The sequence below is a fragment of the Bombus vancouverensis genome, chromosome 15 (genome assembly GCF_051014615.1).
Source record: "Bombus vancouverensis nearcticus chromosome 15, iyBomVanc1_principal, whole genome shotgun sequence".
Classification (NCBI taxonomy): Eukaryota; Metazoa; Arthropoda; class Insecta; order Hymenoptera; family Apidae; genus Bombus; species Bombus vancouverensis.
The window spans coordinates 999,112-1,019,435 of NC_134925.1; the positions used below are offsets into that span (position 1 = coordinate 999,112).

General features: G+C 41.5%; 2 protein-coding genes across 3 annotated transcripts in view; one reads left to right on the plus strand and one right to left on the minus strand.

Annotated features, from left to right (window-relative positions):
• Positions 1-4,251: 4,251 nt before the first annotated feature.
• On the plus strand, positions 4,252-9,230 carry CPR16 (cuticular protein 16). The gene is made up of 4 exons (XM_033347506.2): positions 4,252-4,358; positions 5,626-5,818; positions 6,606-6,898; positions 7,770-9,230. The coding sequence occupies exons 1-4, from the start codon at positions 4,350-4,352 to the stop codon at positions 8,223-8,225; spliced, it is 951 nt and encodes a 316-aa protein (XP_033203397.1). The 5' UTR covers positions 4,252-4,349; the 3' UTR covers positions 8,226-9,230.
• A 2,335-nt stretch (positions 9,231-11,565) lies between these two features.
• The window catches only part of Oamb (Octopamine receptor in mushroom bodies), a 106,268-nt gene continuing 97,509 nt past the window's right edge, over positions 11,566-20,324 (minus strand). For both annotated transcript variants that reach the window (XM_076624852.1, XM_076624853.1), the window contains exons 3-10: positions 19,380-19,517; positions 18,272-18,370; positions 18,069-18,196; positions 15,208-15,345; positions 14,666-14,948; positions 13,551-13,709; positions 13,069-13,379; positions 11,566-12,769 (exon numbers count right to left, since the gene is read on the minus strand). In XM_076624852.1, the coding sequence (XP_076480967.1) occupies positions 12,652-12,769; positions 13,069-13,379; positions 13,551-13,709; positions 14,666-14,948; positions 15,208-15,345; positions 18,069-18,196; positions 18,272-18,370; positions 19,380-19,517 (1,374 nt within the window). In that variant the 3' untranslated portion in view covers positions 11,566-12,651. The remainder of the gene's footprint in view (positions 12,770-13,068; positions 13,380-13,550; positions 13,710-14,665; positions 14,949-15,207; positions 15,346-18,068; positions 18,197-18,271; positions 18,371-19,379; positions 19,518-20,324) is intronic.

The following is a 20,324-nucleotide window of genomic DNA, read 5'->3' on the forward strand; positions in this document are numbered from 1 at the left end:
TTCGCTTTCAACAGTCAGCCTCTCATCGTCCCTTTGCGCTCTTGCACCATGATTTACGATTATTCCGAATAATACGCCATAAATTCTGACATTGCTGCTCGATAAGGAAGCTCCAATTCTACGCTTAGCGCATTGTTCATTTCCTCCGCAGATTCTCCACTGAGGATGGCATGTTTTTCAAGGCTCTTCGTAATTTGGCAATGATCTTTAGCACAGAAATAATCTTCTTCCGTATGAATCTCAAACGTATACAGTGAAATGAAGGGGTAATCGTCGGGAACGCTGTACAATCGAGTAGCGTTAAAATCAACCGTTACGGAAAATATTTTCGCAAAATTTTGTCGCGTTTGTCAGTTGACCAATGTGGATATCGATGCAAGAGATGGGAAACGTGTAAGAAAAATACTTTGGAAGTCGACGGAATAGTAGGAGCTAGGAGTTTAGAAGCACCGAATAAAGGCTACTTTTGCTGCATTTGTGAAATAACAATGCTGGAAGAACGTCGTGCGGAAAAATATTTGAATAGAATCAAGCGAAACGCGAACGGTGTTGATATAAAATATGCGTCGATGGATTTTTAAAATCGTAATGGATATTTACGAAATACGATAGAATAGATATGAAAAACGTGTCGATGGATATTTAAAGTGATAATGATTCGGGAATAGAGTATGAAAAATGGTGACTTGTAAGAGGAGAAAAATTTATGGAACAGTCGAATTCGTAAAGTAATTATCATGCTTCACTTAACCCCATTATTATTTTATCTTTATAAATATTCTGTAGAACTTGTTGGAAGAAAGTCGTTTTAGACAAAGTTGCCAGGTTGGAACGTTCGAAAATGGTATCGTATCGCGTAGTTGCGAAGAAAGACGCGTATTATTTTCTGTACTACATTTTATGTACGTATACGTCGTCATGTCGTATTCCAGCAGGTTTTAGACAAGCAAAGGCTGGTCCAGAATTTCCGACCAACCTTTCGCGTATTTTACGAAATGAATGTCAGAGACGTCCTACCAGACCTTGGCAAAATTTTCCAACTTTTCGCAAGAGAGTTCTTTACTCGATGCGAGTAACTTATGTACTTTCAGGTCTTAATTTCCCTTTGCAGCGACGGTTGTACGTAAATAGAATTACGTGGGTGAAAAATAAAATACATAGAAACTTAGTTTTCCCACTTATCGTACTACTTTACAAATATACTATATTTGATATTTATTTCGTATAGTTATTTATTTCGGCCGAAGGAATCGTCTGGTGGTGGTTTATAAAATCGAGGAAAAAGCTTAAACGTAGAGTCGTATCGAGATCGACAGGAACGGTGGTCTGGGGTACTTTTAAAGAGACGAGCTACCGCTATTCTCTCTCTTTTTCTTTTGTTCCAGGTTCGAACTGATGTCACGATCTCCCCCCACGTTATTTATGCCGAGCTTTTACGAGAGCCGCTCGTAATTTTCACCTGGCGAATTTTTCTTTGCGATAGCCGCGGTGTCGATTCGACCAACAGGTCTCTACAGCCGCGTATGCAGTAAGGTACAAAAGTCTCAATCGTTGTTAACTTTGTGCAAAGAGGTAATTATAAATTACGCGAGTTTTATCGGATTGCGAATATTCATGTATCTACTTTTATTAACTAGTAGGTTTATTAAGTGGACCATTTTTATATACTTGTGAGATATTTGAAAGTGTAAACGTACACGCTGAGCGCAAAAATATCAAAAATATTGAAAGACGAGTTCTCGTTACGATATTTAGCTGGTGAAATTAATTCGTGGTTCCGCACAGGATAGACGATTCGTGACATTTTTTGTATTTGCATCCAAATCGATCGTTATAATTGATCGCTAATTATTAATTATTTTACAATAATAAAGAAAAATATCGAAAAATGTGCGATTTCGTGGAAAAATCCTCCGGATCCTCAACTTACCTGGTTTTTAGAAACAAACGCACCTGTTTCTGTTCATTTTTCTTCTGAGCTTCCTTTACTTGGACACTTTAACACGTACGTACAATAGGGCGTACGGCGTGAGAGACTCCTGCGCGACGTTGTATGCACGCAATTGCCCACGTGTCCACATGCGTTGGTATGTTGTATCGAAAGAACGAGACAAAGAGAGAGAGAGAGAGAGAGAGAGAGAGAGAGAGACAGAGGAGGAGTTAGGTGGATGGAGCAACAGATAGGCCAGTAGGAAGGGAAAAAATGATCGTTAAAAAGCACGCAACATAAGGATTATGTATTTCTGGCGGAGAGTTTTACGAGCGAAACGAGCACCGTCGCGCAATAAAGACGTCGACCCGATCTTTGCAAGCTCATAATTTCGGAAGCCGCGTATCACGGCCAAAGGGACAATTTCTTTTGAACTGTCTGAACTTGGACCGATTGAGACATCTTGATCTTTCGAAAATTCTTGTCTTTTGTAAACTTCCCCTTCTGCAGAATGACACGTTCTTGCGCTAGAAGCAACACGACGAGCGATCGAGTCTCTGTTCCAGTCCAACTCGTTTAGTTGCGTTCATAAAAATTTCAATTTGCATACACTGACTGCTACAACTGACTAACCAACTGGCGAATAAACCAGGCTCGTTAGATGTATGATATTAAGACAGAAGGAAATTTTACCGTTTAATTCGCGATCAAGTTTGATATAAAATCAAAAGACGGCGTGCGAAAGGAAAAAATAAAGAAACGGAACCAGAGGATAAGACTGGACTTAAAGTTCAAGCCTGGCGAGGTAGGAAATTTATGCTCGACACGGCTAATGCGACGAACGCAAAGGGAGCGCAACGAGTTCATCAATTCCATCGTAAAGGCGTAACTCACGACTCGCGTCCGGGCAACGAGTGGCCGACGAAGGATTTTTCATTGCGGGACCACGTGGGCGGCTCGCGTCGCTTTTGACATTGCCACTAAACGTGGTTGCCGGCATCGAATGGCCGTCGTACAGTCATCGTGCACGGAACGTGCAGCTGTGCGGGCAACGCGCATAGGCGAAACAGCAAGAACGGGCGGTTGGGAAGCGAGTTGGAAGCCGAGAAGGCTACTTCGAGGAGCGCGTCTAGTGCCTGACGTGGCGCATCGTTACACGACTAGCCATCTTGCCGCTCCAGCTGTGACCCGCGGGTCGCTTAACAAAGTTGGACCGTTTCGCATTCTGGATAGTCGTTTTCTGAAAGCAGAGAGGAGAAGCGAGACGTTGGCTATTTTTTAAATAGGTGGCAATAACCGTTGAAGAAATGAACGAGTCGAGGTAGATTTGTTTCACGCAGTAGAATTCAGAGAATTCTGCGACTAGTGCCTGACGAGTTATGGTAGTTTCTGCTACGGGCGGAAGAACTCGGCTTTGCAGAATGTGCGACTTTTGTCCAAAACGACTCAACGAACGCGAGAGTCGCTGCTCGTATAAGAAGGTTGACGAGCGTTTGCAGTTTTCTCTATTTTTTACCTATATACGGGTATATACGTGTATATATCGTACAAGGAAATAAATAAACTGTTTGGATAGCGTGTGATAGGTAATAATCAGGCATCCTCTGTATGGTACCAATGACATAGTTGGACTTATCCCTATTATAGGAATTAAAAATGAAGAATTTTCATCCTGCGATCGTGTTATCGTAAAATACTCGTACATGTTCGATCGTCAGGATCAGCGATAGGACAGATAATAAATAAAACAGACGTAAAGAAGGAAGAAAATAGCAGGTAACAGGAACGATGGAATCCACCGCTGAAAACCGATATCGAAGCTTGGATCGTTTCGAATCGCAAAACATGGAAGAACAGTGTGCTAAAACTAAATCATGTTCGAGTCGATGGTCGAGTTTCCGCTACGTAGGCAAGCAATCTCGTTGGACCATTGTCCACCCATCGACTGGAGGATGGAGCATGGATTAACGACGCCGCTGCCTCGACATCGAAGGAAACTCGAGCCGACTCGGGTTCAAAAGGTGGCGTTGGAATGGCATCCGGTCTAGAAAACGAGCATCCCCGGGCTGGAATGCGCGCGAGATCGACGCCTCCTACCATAGCCAATAAACATTGATTTATCGGCCTGGAAATCGAACTCGGGGTGATTTGTGTTGCGATGGCCGCGAATGCTTCGAGCTGGTTCGCCGACGGTGTCCCACAGGGACCTATAGGACCTCGTAGCATCCTGTAGGAGCTCGTAGTAGGGCTCTGACCACCGCGTCTACATGGTGGGAGACACGGCGTACGCCAGGCTATATAAGAAGACGTGCGCCGCTGCTTACACTCTCGTAACGTAACCGTTAGCCGAGCCACGCCGCGCCGGGATTTACCTCTTGCCGAGACCGATTCTTCACAACCTGCTCTGCATACCACGAACATGATACTCGTGAGTGTATTATGCATATATTTGTTCTCGATTTTGCTTACGGGCGGAACGATCGGCCATAAGTTTTACTTTCTTTTCTTGTCAAGTATTGGTCTGTGCTTTCCCACAGGATCCATCTCAAAAGTGGAATTTTTACGCGTAAATCTTTCGTAAATATCGTGGAAATAAAATAATCGTGGAAAGAGTGCGAGTAAGCGACAACGACTACGACTGCGATCGGGGTCGGAAATTGGTGGATGAAGCGCAAGTGTTCGCGCCAGACGCCCTACTAAATGCTGGTAAACGTTTGCGTGGAATGCTGCCACCCCGTTCAACGTCCTGTTGCTCGACAAACTATCGCTAATCGAATCGCTTGTTAATCCATTAGTCGTTCCGTGGCTTCTTTCGATCGAGTGGAACCGACGCGACATTCGCTGCAATTTCCGTTGCTCGATTTTTGTTCCGCTTGCGTTTTTCTATTTTTCTACTTTTCTATCTTTTTCTATGATTTTAGAGATTTTTCCTCTGATTTTCTATGATTTATGATTTTAGATAGAGAAACGAAAGAAATAGGCACGAAGGTTCGAGGATTTATCGATGTATAATAATCGTTGGAAGCATTTGTTCCTTATAGAGAAAACGCGATGCAGGAAATAAAGTAAAATACAAAGCAGAGGCATAAAGTTTGGAAATTTTATCGACTAGCTAAAAGAAGAAAATGGCCTATATCTCTGTTAAAAACCAATACATTCGTCGTTTGGTTAAGTGAAAACTTGTTAAGCTTTTTTCAAACGACGTGTTTTTCATTTTGTAAAATATGGGGAAGCACGGTAAAAATGATGAAAGCGCTGTTACGATTAATATTTGACTAGCTGATGGGAAATTGATGGAAATAGAGCAAAGATAAACCGGCAACGCTTACGCGTCGCTATCGCTATCGCTATCGTCGTATCATGCGAAGCACGAGTGCATAGACCAGAATCGGATCCGATGAATTCATAATCACATGGAAGCAAATGCCCGTGTTTCGCGTGAACCGCAAGACTAGCTTATCGAGATCGTGCAATTCCATCGTAGTAGGTAGAACGCGCAACATGGATCTATAGTTTTTATAGTTATTAACAATAAGAATAGAAATCGCTAGCGTCAACAAAATAGGCAACGAGATTTTATTCCAAACTTTGTTCCTATAACGTATCCTTTAGGCGTATTTTTGTAAAAGCGACTGGTCCATCTACTAATTCCTCTATTTCGTATACACGAAACATACAAGTTACTTTTTTTTCAGATGATTCTGTTGAGTGCGATTTTCGGACGAATCTGCACGACTCCGATCGCGAACGTTTGGCTCGGTCCGATAGGATCTGTGACGCCGTTGAGGCAATACCACGTACAGGACGGATCCGGCGGATATCGTTACTCATTCACGGGACCCCATCACGCAAAATCGGAATCCAGTTCGAACGGCATCACGCGGGGCGGTAAGTCGTCGCGATTACCTTTGCCCGAAGGTTGCTTCGATTGTTGGCGATTTCACCGTAAATGCCGTCCGAATCATCTTATCGTCGTCATGCCCGTTTTTAAGCACTGTCTTGAAATTGTCCCTAACTTTTCTCACATTCTCGCACAGATTCTATTTTATACTTTCGAGTTTAAGATTCGTTGGCAGAGTCTTCTAACTTTATTCGTCCATATCATTTTCTAATTATGATCTAACCCTTTTGTCTTTCGATAACACGGTATCCAGGTTTTTTGTAGTTTCCATAGAAATTGAGAAAAATCGCATCGCATTTTTTTTTTTTTTTTTACATAGCCTTATATTTCTTCTATAAGTAAAATAAAACGGTTTATTCGTATCTGTCGGACGACTCGTGAAAGCACGCGAATGCCATACGTTGCTTTCTCGAGCGTTTCGAGATAGACAGGATGGCCCACGTGCGCTTTACGATGATCGATGTTACGCAACCGACGCCCCTACGATAAATCCATCTTTGCTGCTTGAGTCTCTTAAGCAACGCGCGCCTTCTTCCTTTTCCGCCATCCTTTTCATCGTGTACGTTCCACCAACCAAGTACCACGACCGATCCTCTATCTTGTTTTCTATTCTAGTGCTAAATAAAAAATGTACCTTACTATACGTACGTTATTCGACATTCGAATTGCGTTGTATCTTTTCTTCTTATCTTTTTCTAATATCATTCGATAGTAGCGAAACGTATATTTCCATGTATACAAGTGGATTTTCTATAGTAATTTCTGCTCGTTTAGGTTATTCGTATATCGACTCGAATGGCATTTTGCAAACAGTGACTTACACGGCGGACGATGAAAATGGATTCAGAGTGAGCGCCAGTAATTTACCACAGCCGCCGAAAAACGATGTTCGGGCGATTCAGGATAAGCCGCAAGCGAAGAAGAAGTCTCGCTCGGAGGAGCTACAAGAGTCGCGGCTGACAGATCGATCGAATTATCAGTCAAACATCCTGTCTTACGAGATCCTGCCACCTTATTTTAGCTTCGCGAACCATGACACGAGGAATTTAGCTGTTCGTGAAATCGCAGTGAGTGCACGTTCAATACGTTTTAAGGCGAGGGATAAAAACTATGAAAATTCGACGCGAAACTATTCCGTGTTTCTTAGAAACGATCGAGGAAAGTACGTTTTGAAAAGATCAAGTGTACGTAATTAATAGCGCACTGCGATCGTTTTTCTTTGCTATTAACTAATTTTTATTAATTTTGCTTGCTACTACTCGTTGCCACGTACTCGTACATGCTACATTCACCGCGATCTTAATAAGATGTATATAACGCGCGCAAAGATAAACACGAACGAAACCCTGCAAATATACGTTAACGCGGCTTTTGTTTTCCGCGAGTGGTTTGTTGCACGTTAATAAAACCGAATATCGTTCAGCTGGCCGGCTTCGAGACAAGACAAGAGAAACGTTTGATAAAATTTGGTAATTTGTTGATTGGAAAACTAGCTGCAAACGCGACCGGTGAATCTTCCTGTCTAAAAACACGATTACATATTCGTTTTATAAATTTGGATTTCAGTTTATACGAAATATCTTTTATCATTACGCGAGCATCGAGAACTGATAGTGAGAATTGACTTTTCTATTAATCTCGTAGAAACGACAATTGGGTGCAATTTTTTCTAAAATAATTGTTCCATTGGGAAAACCATTGGACTCGAGCGTTTTATCTTCGGAATTACTGAAAGCACGCGGATTACCCTTATGTCTCTTTATTTATCATCTTGTACGCGTGACGTATTTCAGTAAAGATTGCACGATCCTTTTAATCGGTAGCTTTAGCGTTGAAAAACCGACAGTTACTATTTTACGAGACGAAAATTCTCTGTCTCAAATTTCAGCGAATTGACGTGCAAAGTCTCAAATCGCTAAAACCGTCATACCGTTTCAGCAAAACCCGAACAATCCATTCTTGCTGTCGAAATCGGAAGCTGAAAGGATCGAGGTGCCAAAGCCAGACCCGAGTCTCTCAAAGATATTGCCTTCGTCGACCATTTCCTCATCGCCATCGTCATCCATTCGATCCGATAGACAACGCAAGAACGAAGAACAATCATCTGTGGACACCATCCAGACGCCTGTAACTGTCCCTGCGCCCTATGTACTTCCGGTTTTACCCTACAGACTATTGCACAGCGCCCTCCACCACACTCAAGATTCTTTAGGCCAATACGATTACAGTTATACCGGAGATTCGAGCGCGAAAACAGAATCTAGATCTTTGGATGGGACGACCAGGGGTGCTTATAGCTATATCGATCCAAACGGGCTTCTGCAACAGGTTCATTACGTGGCAGATCATAATGGGTTCAGGGTCATGGCCACGAATCTGCCGCAAGCAAAGTAACCAACCGATCGAGTCGATCGTTGGTTGTTTTTTTTTATATCGAGCAACCATCGGCTTGGGAAAATTGTACGATTCGTCTTGGCAAAGGAGCGGTGAATCGTCAGAGTTCTCGAATATTATAATTTCGTCCTTTTGGAACTCTAGGATTTTCGAACGACGCAATTAACGAAGTTCGACCGAAAGTTGGAAACGGAAGAATCGATTCTGACAAAATGGTAACGGAGCAAGATAATTGTCCTGCGATAGAAATAGAATTGGAAAAAGGAGCTTTTATCGCACAGTTCTTTTGACCTCTGTGAAAAATCCAAATTTTTCGTTACAAATCTACGCGCTGCTAAGGAAACTATAAAATCAACAACTTAAAGACATGAAAAATTCCTCCTCTACATACCTATATTCGTATGATTCGTTTTCTCAGGCGTAACCAATTTTATCTTCTAACAGTCGCGTCGATCGAGATAAAAACAGCGTATGTCCAAGGAAGGGAAGTTGGGTTCGTTACAAGCTACTAACGATTGGTAGCCGCCTTTTCCTTTCTTTGTCAAAGTAATAAAAGAAAAAAGGCAGAATAATCTTCGCATCGCGACGTTTGATCGAGAATTTCTGACGAAACGCGTTTCTTGTCGCGGGGGGGTTATTTCACCGGTGAGGGGATAATCGAATTTGACGAATGCCTTTCGAGTTCGTTCCACGCAACCGCGTCTGTCACACACCAACGAGAACGAACTTAATTCGCATTCGTTCTCTTTTCTCTTACACTTGCTTGTTCGTTAATAGTCGCAAGTAAATTAATTTACACGCGAATAAATTAGTCTACTTTTCATTTTCACTTAATTTCGGCTTATGTTTCACTCGATTCTTTATTTATTTTTAATACCTGTGTAATTTTTAAGTCTTTCATAGGTCTTTCATAGGTCTTTCACTTTGGAACGAATCTTACACGTAATCCAACAACCGAATAATCAAATCTTTGAAGAAAAAATTAAACGTTACATCGTAAACAGACTCGTACTACTTTATAAAAATCCCTTCCATCGTGTATCTGCGAAATAAGGAACGTCTCGAAGGAATCCGCTGTCTTAGCGATGAAAAATAAAACACGAATTGCAGCTGGTCCGGTTGCATCCGCACAGGGGTAGGTAATCGGTTTTTATAAAAGTTTTACGAAAGCAGGTCACCGCTTTGACTGGGTGAATTCGTTAATTTACTGGACAGCCGGATACTATCTGACCTGTCACGGGCCACCATCGATGGGATTTCGTGTCAAACGAATAATTTGCTTTGATCCACCGCATCACGGAATTAATTTACGACGACTACTCGATTAATTACTCGATTAATTATTCGACTGCGGAGTTTCCAGCGACTTTAGTTTTTAAACTCTGGTTTTTAAACATAATAAAACTATCGATGGGTGTTTCGCGCGGTTCCTAGAGAGTACACAATGTTTCGGTAGTTACGGTCGATCGGCAGGGCAGTGATACCGACGATGATCGACAAAAAGTAAATCGAAGGTATTCTCTGATACGTGTTTGATCAAGCCGTTTTTCCTACACACTTAACGGTATATATTCATTTTTAACACAACGTGAACATCGTAGTACGTATTTGCATCGTTAAACAGCAAGAAATTAAATCGTAAGCAGTTGATATAAAAAAAAAAAAAAAAAATTCCGATGAAAGGACTAACGAAATTATTCGTCCAACTTGATAAACGAAAGAGACGGGTTTTTACTCGTTTTATACTTTCTTCGATGTCCGTGACGCTTTGCCGCTCGTGCCTCTCTCAACTTCCTCGTGTCTCGCGAATGGCAACCATGACCTACGCTTACGTCGCGTCGGTTAGGAATTCGTGGATCACGCGAACGAAAGGTAAAAGACCGGACAACTGAGCGTGTCGACGATCTTTTAACCGTAAAACGCACGTTCCATTCTTCGTTCTCTCCTCCTTCGTCGACTAGTTTGTAAGTCGCTAAGCGGTCTTTGCCGAAACTGCTTTCGCTCCGATTACCTTTTTTCTTTATTTTCATTTTTTCGCATCATTAGGAATTTCAAGCGATTGAAAAACGTAGTTTTTTTTTAATTTCGAACGAAAATTGAAATAGATTCGATTGGAATAATTATTTAACGCGTGGACGAACGAACGCGCGTTACGTAATTGCCATCGATTTTAGAATAGATCGATAAATTACCATGTTCCACCTAATGCTGTGTACCGCGTATCTCCTTTCCGTTTCCGTTCAATTCGAATCGTCGCTTTCACGCATGTGTTACAAAGAATATAGGAAATTATACGATAGATCTATTATAGGAGTAAACGTTGATTTAATACATTAAAGTCGATGAATTTTTCGTTTACAGAAAACCAGATTTTGATCGCGACTTGGTTCGCGTGAATTACCAATATACGGCAGAATTTTTAAGCGGATGAATTTTTATAAACGAAATATCTACACATTTTTTGCATTAACGGTTAGTTAAATTAAAAAGTAGTAAAAATTGTAAAAACATTCGATTTCTGAGCAAGCACCGCGTAAAAGATAGCCATCGTTGCTTGATCTCTGTCAAATATGGGAGCGCGTGTAACTCGGATTCCAGGCTATTTCTCAGCTTTTACAAAATGTTTTCTTTTCGTTTCCTATTTTCTTTCTCGGACGCGAAACTATAGAAGGGAAGATTCCATCAAAATCCATTCAACAATTTTTACACGATGCCAGTACAAATGGACAAACAAACGGACGGACAAAAATTCCAAAAGTTAGTTTTTTCGATTCCATAGCTTATCAACTGTTGCTGGATGACTGTTTTATATGTATATATATATATGTTCCGATCCACGCGGAAAAATATGTGAATAGGAAAAAAAAAGATTTCGATGAGCGATAAATTGAAATACATAAGTTTACGTATTTCTCTCTCGATATATATATTTTACGTATAAATACGTACCTGCGGTTAGCAGCTGTATCGCCGAACGTTGAAATTTGTTAATTTTTAAACTTCTATTTTGTTGATTCGGGATCTCAAAACACGAGATCTCGAGCACTTGAAGCTGCAAAGTTTAACCTGTGCAACTTGAACATTGCGAATCTTTAAGGCTGCAAACTGTGAAATTCGCAAATTTTCGAATTTGGAACGAGGTTAACAATTTCCAAACATAAAATTGTTTAATTGCAAGGCCTTCGAAATTTAAACTTTCCAAAATGTGGAACTGCAAAAATTGGTACATTCGAGACTTTATCGTCAAACGTCGAACTCGTTCCATGTTCTTCCGTGAAAAACCAGAAATAACGGAGGATCGAAATGAGGAATTTGCAGGAAAGGGGTCAACTATCGTGGATTTCATTCGCATATTTATTCTTTCGTGCGGTTCGTTTCTTTACGTATCGTAGACGTATATCACATAATGCGACGAATCTCGCCGATTTCGTACGTTCCTCTGTCCCCTCTCGAACAATCGTAATACATTCGAGAAAGAATCGAAACTGTCCATACAAAATATTCCAAAGCGAGTTACCTTCGTTCTTTTGAAACAACACTTACACTTACATACTTTATGTTTTACAGCGCATACGTGCGTATCTCGATTACGCTCGCTACAGGATGTCCAAACAAAATTCTTTCAAATCCGTTCACCATCTTGCTTCACAGACTGAAAAATGATCTAGTTAACGATCGATAATGTTTGAAGAAAGCTGTACAACGCACAGAATGTCGCGTGTTCAGCGAAGGCGATCGTTAAACGCCATCATTGCGTATAACCAACGAGAAACGGTGAAAAATCTACGGAAATAATACGGTGACAACGATGACGCGACGGTTAGCCGAGAGCCTCGATAGTCAAAGGCAGCTTCGATAGCCAACAGATGCTGTTGACTTTGAAAGATAACGAAACTTGCGTTTTTAATATCCGTTTATGGTACACTGGATTCTCCGTCGTTGCTTCCCTCGCGCTCGTCGTTCTTCCTCTTCTTCGCGCTCCAACTTTCGCCATAATTCCTATTTAACTATTCCAACGAATACAATGAACAGTTTGCCATCTCTAGGCAGCGAATCCTTCGTCGGTCCATTTGTTCTTTCTTTGTTAATTTTATCGTTTTCAGTCTCGATTTACGACTAGCTTGAGCGAATTTTTATCTCCTAAGAAACGTCTCTTCGTATTTCATTCGCTGACGGAACGAAGTAAGACACCGAAGAAGCTCGACCGTTTGTCGCGACTACTAGTATATATATTACTCGCGAACACACTGGTTTCTGGGTAAACGATCGAACGTGCTCGATTCCGCGGCACGGATCGTTGTGCGGATGATTCGGATGGTCGTCGAGGATCGTTGAGATTCTTTCGAATTTAGAACGACTGGATCCTTACTTTCGAGGTCGTCGGGTCGAAGGTGACGCGCTGAGCGCCACACCTGGCACGCTACAGTCATCTTGATTCGCTGTGCGAGTGCACCGTCGGTTCCGAGCTGGGATCTTGGTCCGAATCGTCGATGGATACACCTTGTTGAGGCACCTGCATCGAGTAACTGGGACTCCGGTCGTTTCTGCCAACAGACACGTCTGTATCGTAACGAACATTTTTTTCGCCAAAACATTTGCAAATTGTATCGGAAGAGGTGGAAGGTGGTCTTTTTGCATTATGTATCTGTTATCTCCTTGCTATGTATCTCGTTGATAAAAATCTAACAAATTGCGTCATCTTTTCACATGTATGCGTATGGTATGCGTGTAACACGTTTGCTAGAACGTGTCTTATTCAAGGGGCGTGTGCGCGTCGGCTTTCACGATCGAAAGGGATCGGTCGTGTTATTTATATTATTCTTTAAACTAAGTTTAAGCTCACCTCGTGGCTAATTGGCTGCCATCGCTGCCACGTCTCAAAGTATTCGCCCGCCGCTTGCAGAAGCATTTGCAAATAATTCTCTTGAACGCGAACCGGAAGTCTTTGCTAAAAAGCGCGTAGATACACGGATTTATCGCGGAATTGCAGTAGCCCAGCCAAAATAACACGCTAAACACCGTGCGATGAATACAATTGGGACAGAAGGCGCGCACCAGATACATCGTGAAGAAGGGAAGCCAACAGAGGATGAATCCACCGACGATGATGCCCAGTGTCTTGGCTGCCTTCGTTTCCATTCGGAATCTTTTCACCTGCACCGTTAATCATACTTTACGCATCAATTGCTTCCCGTATAGTCTTCAAATCTGTTTTGTTTGTTCTAACGGTCGCGTAAAGCGCGAATGGAATAACAATGCAAGGACGTACCGGTCTCCTTTTCTCTCAACTTAATTTCAGTGTTTCTCGAAAATTCAGTGGGATACCTGAGCTTTGATATTCCTCTTCCCCATCTTCATCGCCCTGGGCTTCTCCTCGGGACCCTGGCTGAGCTCTCGCAACGACATCTCATCCCCCGTTTGACTCTCGCAGCTACTCCGCCTGCTGGGTCTCCTGGCGCTGCCAACCCTGTTGATACCGCTCACCTGTCACCGACGTATCGAACCGACCTTTAACCACAACCTTCTCTGCCGTTTTCCCCCAGGGAAACTTGTCATCAGCATTTCACGATTTTACGATCGTATTATATTCGCTTTCTATCGGCTTTTTGCAAGAATTACCGATTCAGGCAAGGATAATCGAGGCAAAAGTCGGCAAAACAATGTTAATCAAGGGATTTGCTAATTCCATCAGTAAGGAAAAATATATTTGATGTTAGTTGTGGACTTTTTCTAATTGTGATTTCCGATTTCTGATTTCGATCGAAAGTAATTAGAACAAATTTCTCTGTAAAGTAAGAATTCCTTTACGCAAATAGTTTCGGCAAACTATACTCGATAGGTACGAGGACAATTATGAATTTGAAGGTAATGAATTTTTATTGGTAAGGGTTAAGGGTAGAAAGAGCCGGAGATTTCGTAGCGTATCCTGCCGCTGATGCATATTTATGGCGCTCTGTAATCGCTTTTGGCTTCTCTCTTTCGCGTGGCGTGATTTACATTTCAGAAAATTGAATAGCTGCCAAAAGAAGGCGAGTAAACCAACCGAGGATATCGATCTGGAATTTTTTTAAATTCACAAATTTGAATATACGAGCATGTATCTCTGACTTGAACTACTTCAGAGAAATCGAATACAGAGAGTCCTTCAACCTGCACGTTCCTACGATAAATGTATTATCGACAACGTGTATTATATATTATATATTATATACTATTTATTATTTGTTATTTATTATTTATTATTTATAAACTGGGAGAAGAAGCAACAAGCATTACATTTAATCGAAGATTGAAGAAAACTCGTGCAAGTATTTAAAAAGCGCTACGATCTATTCGCCAGGATACGATAGTTTCAATCTATACGATCCATCGCTAAATGTAAAAATATGACGTCGAGGCCACTTTGAAGAAGGTCAGTACAGTGGTATACGCGGAATTACCTTGAGATGCGTGTTCCTGGGGGAGGGACACAGTTGACTGTGCGTTTGCCCGTTACTATAGTGCACGGAGGTCTGAGAACACCTCGAGGGCGTCCTCTCGAGGGTGTTACACTTTGTATTCAACGTCTCCGTGCTCGGATACGACACCGAGATCTTTATCTTTTCCCTTTTCACCGAGCTACGGCTATTCGACTCTGGACTCCTCGGGCTCCCGTTGTTGCTCCCGTTGTGGACACTACCTCGACCACGGTGAATCCTCAAGGTCAACCTTTGCTCGTCGAATCTGTAAGCAATCGTCCAAAGTTCCAGAGGCTGTGTCTTTTTCTTCTTTTTTAACGAATCAGAGATCGACGAAGAATAGAAAGAAAAAGAGGAAAGCGAGAAAGATGAAGAAGCTGGTTAACCCCGATAAAACTCGCAGCCAAATCGCTGTTGATCGAACTCGTTTGAAATGACGGCAAAAAAATGACGAAAGAGTAGCAACGTATCACGATTCTCCATCTTTTCAATTCCTTGGAGAAGCTATGGTGCGTTGGATTTACCTAGAGCCAAGCATTTTCGAGCCCTTTGTCGTACGAAAGCCTTGATTAATGGCTTTCGTAGTGGAGACGGCTGCGTTGTAGATCCTCCAGTAGAAAAACAGCATGACCAGCATTGGTATATAGAAAGAGCCGAGCGCGCTGCAAATAACAACTGTTTAATTTCATCGTACATAGAGAAGGTGGCAAAAGAAGGGAGAAGGATAACTTCGTTTTACAACGAGGAAGCGTCCTTCGTCTCTCTCTCTCTCTCTCTCTCTCTCTCTCTCTCTCGGGCATTCTTACAATTAGACGAGAATCGCGTTTAATGGAGCCACCTGTTTGTCAAGTTCCTTCTTATTTTCTCTTATCGAGTCGTGGTGTTTCCTCGAGTTTCTAGGAAGGTTGCAGACGAAGCGCAGGAAATTGATCGGAGAATGGTGAATTTTGTCGAGGTCGGATGGATTAGTTGAAAATTATAAACTTAAGGATATCGAGTGAAGGGTTGTGAGATTACGTAAGGTAACGGTTAATCACATCATGGGTCACGCGAAATTATCGAGAGTTTTGTCAAAAAAGGATTTGTAAATTCCGTTTAATCCGATGTTGGAACATTAGAAAGATAGATCGTTACTGCCGTCAGAAATTAATCGTAGATTTACGGGTAGAATTCGTTCAACTTGGAAAGAAGGGCGTCTATCGCATACAAATTGCTGGTTGTTAAACGATTTTGGAATAAAAGGATCACCTATATCGTTAAAAATTGATACAGTTGCAGGTTATTCTCTGCGATTCGATTTATAGAATATGTCGGAAGATGAGGAACGAATGGAAGAGACGGGAGAGGAAACGTGGTATCGAAAAGGACGCGATGCGCGATAGCGAGTTTCATTGAATTTGCAGTTTCGCTTTGGCGTATCTTTTTCTATATGGCGCGGCGTGGCGACAAGATACGGAACTCTGGCACGCAGATAGCCTTGTAAACTTCGCGTCTATGGATAAAGCTACTGTTTGTCTACGGTATTGCTCTTTGTATCAGATAAGGGATCAAGTTGTGTCCCTTTGTTGGCACAGGCACAATAGATGCCGATGAATAGAGAGCGTTTTATCTTTTATCTTTCGATCGCACCTGCGACGCTGGAAAAACGAAACGAACTGTGCTATGAAATTCTATGTCGCGCTCACGGATCCAAGCACTGTACACCCCTGATCCGAACAATCATTTAGACAATTCAATTGTGGTTGACAATAAATATTTCACAGAGAAAAAAAAGTTTGATAACATTGCAATGATATTTCGTAAAATACGACAAGCCACGTCTCAATTCAGGCTCTTGTCTCGTGCATTTGAAAATTCAAAAATATTCGCCAATCCTTTCGATTTATTACTGTCCCCGTTCGTTCGCTATATTCCAAATGACGAGAAATCCTTCGATATAATAAATGGCGACTATCGAATTTCCATGAAAAGAATCTTCATTTTTGTCGGCACGTTCGATTCGACAAATGTTCCTATTATCTCGTACGATATAACGTATATGTACATCTAGTGGAATAGAAAGAAACATCGGTAACTGCCTTTCCAAAAATACAACACGAAGCAATTCAGTTCTATACCGCAATATCTTTCCACGCGCTTATAAATACGGTCGTCGAACCATCCAATTTATACAAAATTGAATCGATACGTTTGTACAACGATTGGAAAGAGTGTCTCGTTTTAATTAGAAAGAAAATTTGAATACGCATAGCGATATGTCGATAGATATTAGATTCGCAAGGAGTCGCACGTTGCCACTTTCCATTATTTTCCACGATGCAGACTCTACCGCATACCGTTTATCATAAACATATGTAAATCAATCTGATTTGAGAGTTGATAACTCTCGGCAAATTGGACGCGATAGAATAACAAGCGAGCTATCCATGAAAATGTATTTCGAGAGAAAATACGTACATTGCCAGTTAGTTTTCCTTATCTTTCTCTGCCTAACGATAATTGTTACAGCATCGATCCACGTCAATTTTAATACGTTATTCGTTCCCGGCCTGCGTTTCTCGAAAGGAGACGATTTTACGCTTGAGCTGGAAAAGATTGAAATATCGCGAGCCAAGTGAAAATGATAACGTTGCCAGCCTGAAATGTAGATTCGTCTGGCACACGATGGAACGCTAACCGTCTACTCGGAGGTTGATTTAGATGCAACGTCGAGCATAAACCGGCGTGGATTGATGCACACGCCGATCGCGATAACACGGTAAGAATAGACGCGACGTTTGCCAGAAAATTCAGACTTCCTGCTCGACGACTCGATAATTTCTGTTCCCGTGATGCAGTGAAACTATCGAAGTCGAAGCTTACGTGCGTCATTTCGCTTTGCTATATATATATATATATATATATATATATATATTATATCGCATCGTGGAGACTAGTAGTTTTTCAAAGTTGTACTTTCGATCGAAGAAGGAGCATAGCAAACATGTATATAGAAACTATAGCGACAGGCAGCTGAATTCGCAGTATCAAAGGTATACAAGTTTCAAAACTCTGAAACGTCAACCCGTCGAAATATTATAGTTTAGAACTGTCAAGCCGTCGAAATATCTTAACTTTCGGATATCAAAGTATCGGAATTTTGAAATTTTCAAATTTCTATTCCCGTAAATTCGACTCTTAACTCCCTTGATTCGTAATTTCGAATTCCTCGTCGCAAATAATTTCTTTTCAAAATCTCCATCAGCCGAATTGCCAATTACTGCTGTAGCGTAGATCCTACGCCATTCGAACGACACCAGCTTTTCTTAAATGTTCGATCCGGGGATTTCAAGAATCAACTTTATCTTGACGATATCTTTTCCCTACTACCGTTTTCTTTCCTTACCTGTAAACGACGTAGCCTGCGTCGTTTGTCAGTTCACAGATCCAGGGACACGGTTTCACGGGGATGAGTATAGTGGTGGTGTTGAACGGTCCGTTCTGAGCGAACGTCGCGTTGTACGTGGGGTGAGACTGCGAAACGAGCGCAAAAATGTACAAGGACACCGTGTAACGAGCGAACAAACTGTCGACGTCGATGGTAGTTACCCGTTTGTCTTTCCAGCCAACCAGGGGTGGGAAACAGATAACGAAGCTCAAGATCCACACGGTTGCCACTAGCAGCCTTGCCCTTCTCGGTGACATGATCTAGATTTTAAAGGGTTATGATAACAGGCTTACTGAAACACCGTGAATAATAAAGCTAATAATAAAGCTAAAAATAAAGGGAGTAAATATCGGTAAAACAAGAATTTTAACAACCGAATTCAATGTCTTTAGACGTCAGATTGTTTTTCATTCTTCGAAAGAATTTATCATTGCCGAGAATTTTTTACTTCGCGTTATTGAAAAAGGATACGGGTAAACGTTTCGACATGTTGGGAAATTTCTAAATATCGAACATCTTTATGACGATCGTTATTCAATGCCTTTAGAAAACCTTTGGGAATCTTGCAAAATCTTTTGAAATATTTAAGAATTCCTAGAAAATATACAGAAATATAGAAACCGGCGAGTGAAACCGCCTCGAATGGTCGGAAAATCCCTTCGAGGATTTTCTCAAATTTGAACGTGCGCGATGGTCAAACAAACCACTAACGATTCTTTACATTTTCCGTACCAATTGTAATGCGATAATATTTTCACAGAAAGAAACAAACAATTACCAACAATTCTTTGTATCTATATATCTTATTATTTGTATTGTTATTATTTGCATTATTTGTGTAATATATCACGATAATATAATAAAGTAAAAATTGGACATTTCTTCAGACCATTCGATATTGAAGAAGGTTTTAGCTACACGTGTTTCTGTAAGAAACTTCTCCGTAGACGTACGAAACAAAACTGAACGTTCGGATCGCAGAATTTCATGGAACAGAGTGGTAACAACGTTATTACGAAGCGGTCGCGAAAGTCAAACGTAGCAAGTTGAACAAACGATCGATCAATTAAGCTGTTGGAAGGGAAACGTCGAACACAGAGACTATTTGAGGTGGAAACTGAGGCGTATAGAATAGGAGGCGGCAAACAGAAGCGTAGAATAGAAGAGAGGAAACAGAGGCGTAGAATAGTAGACAAATGGCTTTATCGAGCGTTCCCATAGCTGTACACCTTGTACCGCGAAATCGAATAATCGGTAAATGGTACTTGCCTGAGGATAACTCACTGGCCTGGTCACTGCTAAGTATCTATCCAGGCTGATGGCGCACAAATTCAATATCGATGCCGTGCACATCCATACGTCCACCGCCAGCCAGATCGAGCACCATAGATCACCGAATATCCACACCTTCCAACATAACGTACAAAAGTCACAAATTCGAAAAACGTTTCGACAATGTTCTCCCATCCTATTGTATCATATTCGTTCACTTTTCAAACGTTCAAATATACTTGAATCCGTAATCCCTAATTATGCGATAAGTTTTTCAAAGTAGATGTCATGTACACGATATACATTGAGGTAATTGCTACTATTTTATCGTAAAGGGGCCTCGTATAAATTTTCCTCTCATTTCCTTCGTTTTTAGGAGACCAAGTTGCACGGTCGCGGTGGAATCCACGTTTTCACCGATACATCCTCTGCAAGCTACGATACCTTCGTCTATCCCCTATTCTTCGTTTCAATCTTCTCGTCTTCTCCGCAACGCCGAAACCAATACTCCGTATATCCTATCGCCGGGTAAAACCTGACCCGAGGAACGTCGCTCGACTACGCGTACTAGAACGCGGTTTTACGTTTTCAGGCAACCTCGGCTTTTTCCTTTTCACTAATCTTTACTAATACTAGTAGCTAATATCGTATTAAAATACCAAAACTAAAATTTCCGATTTACGCAATTTACTCGATTCGTCTTTCCGTACGAAGATATCGTACGAATTGAAAGAAAACTTTTTTTTCTAGAAATCTTCTCAGCTACGATACTACGACAAAGATAATTGAAAGTAGCAAAATAGTATTTTTACATTCGTAGCTGAATTCCATCGACCGGGTTAAAAATCCGTCCAAAATCCATCGGGTCGTCCGTTATCTTCGAGATAAGAGGAGAACGTAGCCTGACACCTGGATCTGGACGCCAGGCCAACGCGGCAACGG

Coding starts and splice junctions, on each gene's coding strand:
- CPR16 (XM_033347506.2), top strand. Junction 5,819..6,605: donor GAACGGCATCACGCGGGGCG/GTAAGTCGTCGC, acceptor CTGCTCGTTTAG/GTTATTCGTATATCGACTCG. Junction 6,899..7,769: donor TAGCTGTTCGTGAAATCGCA/GTGAGTGCACGT, acceptor ATACCGTTTCAG/CAAAACCCGAACAATCCATT.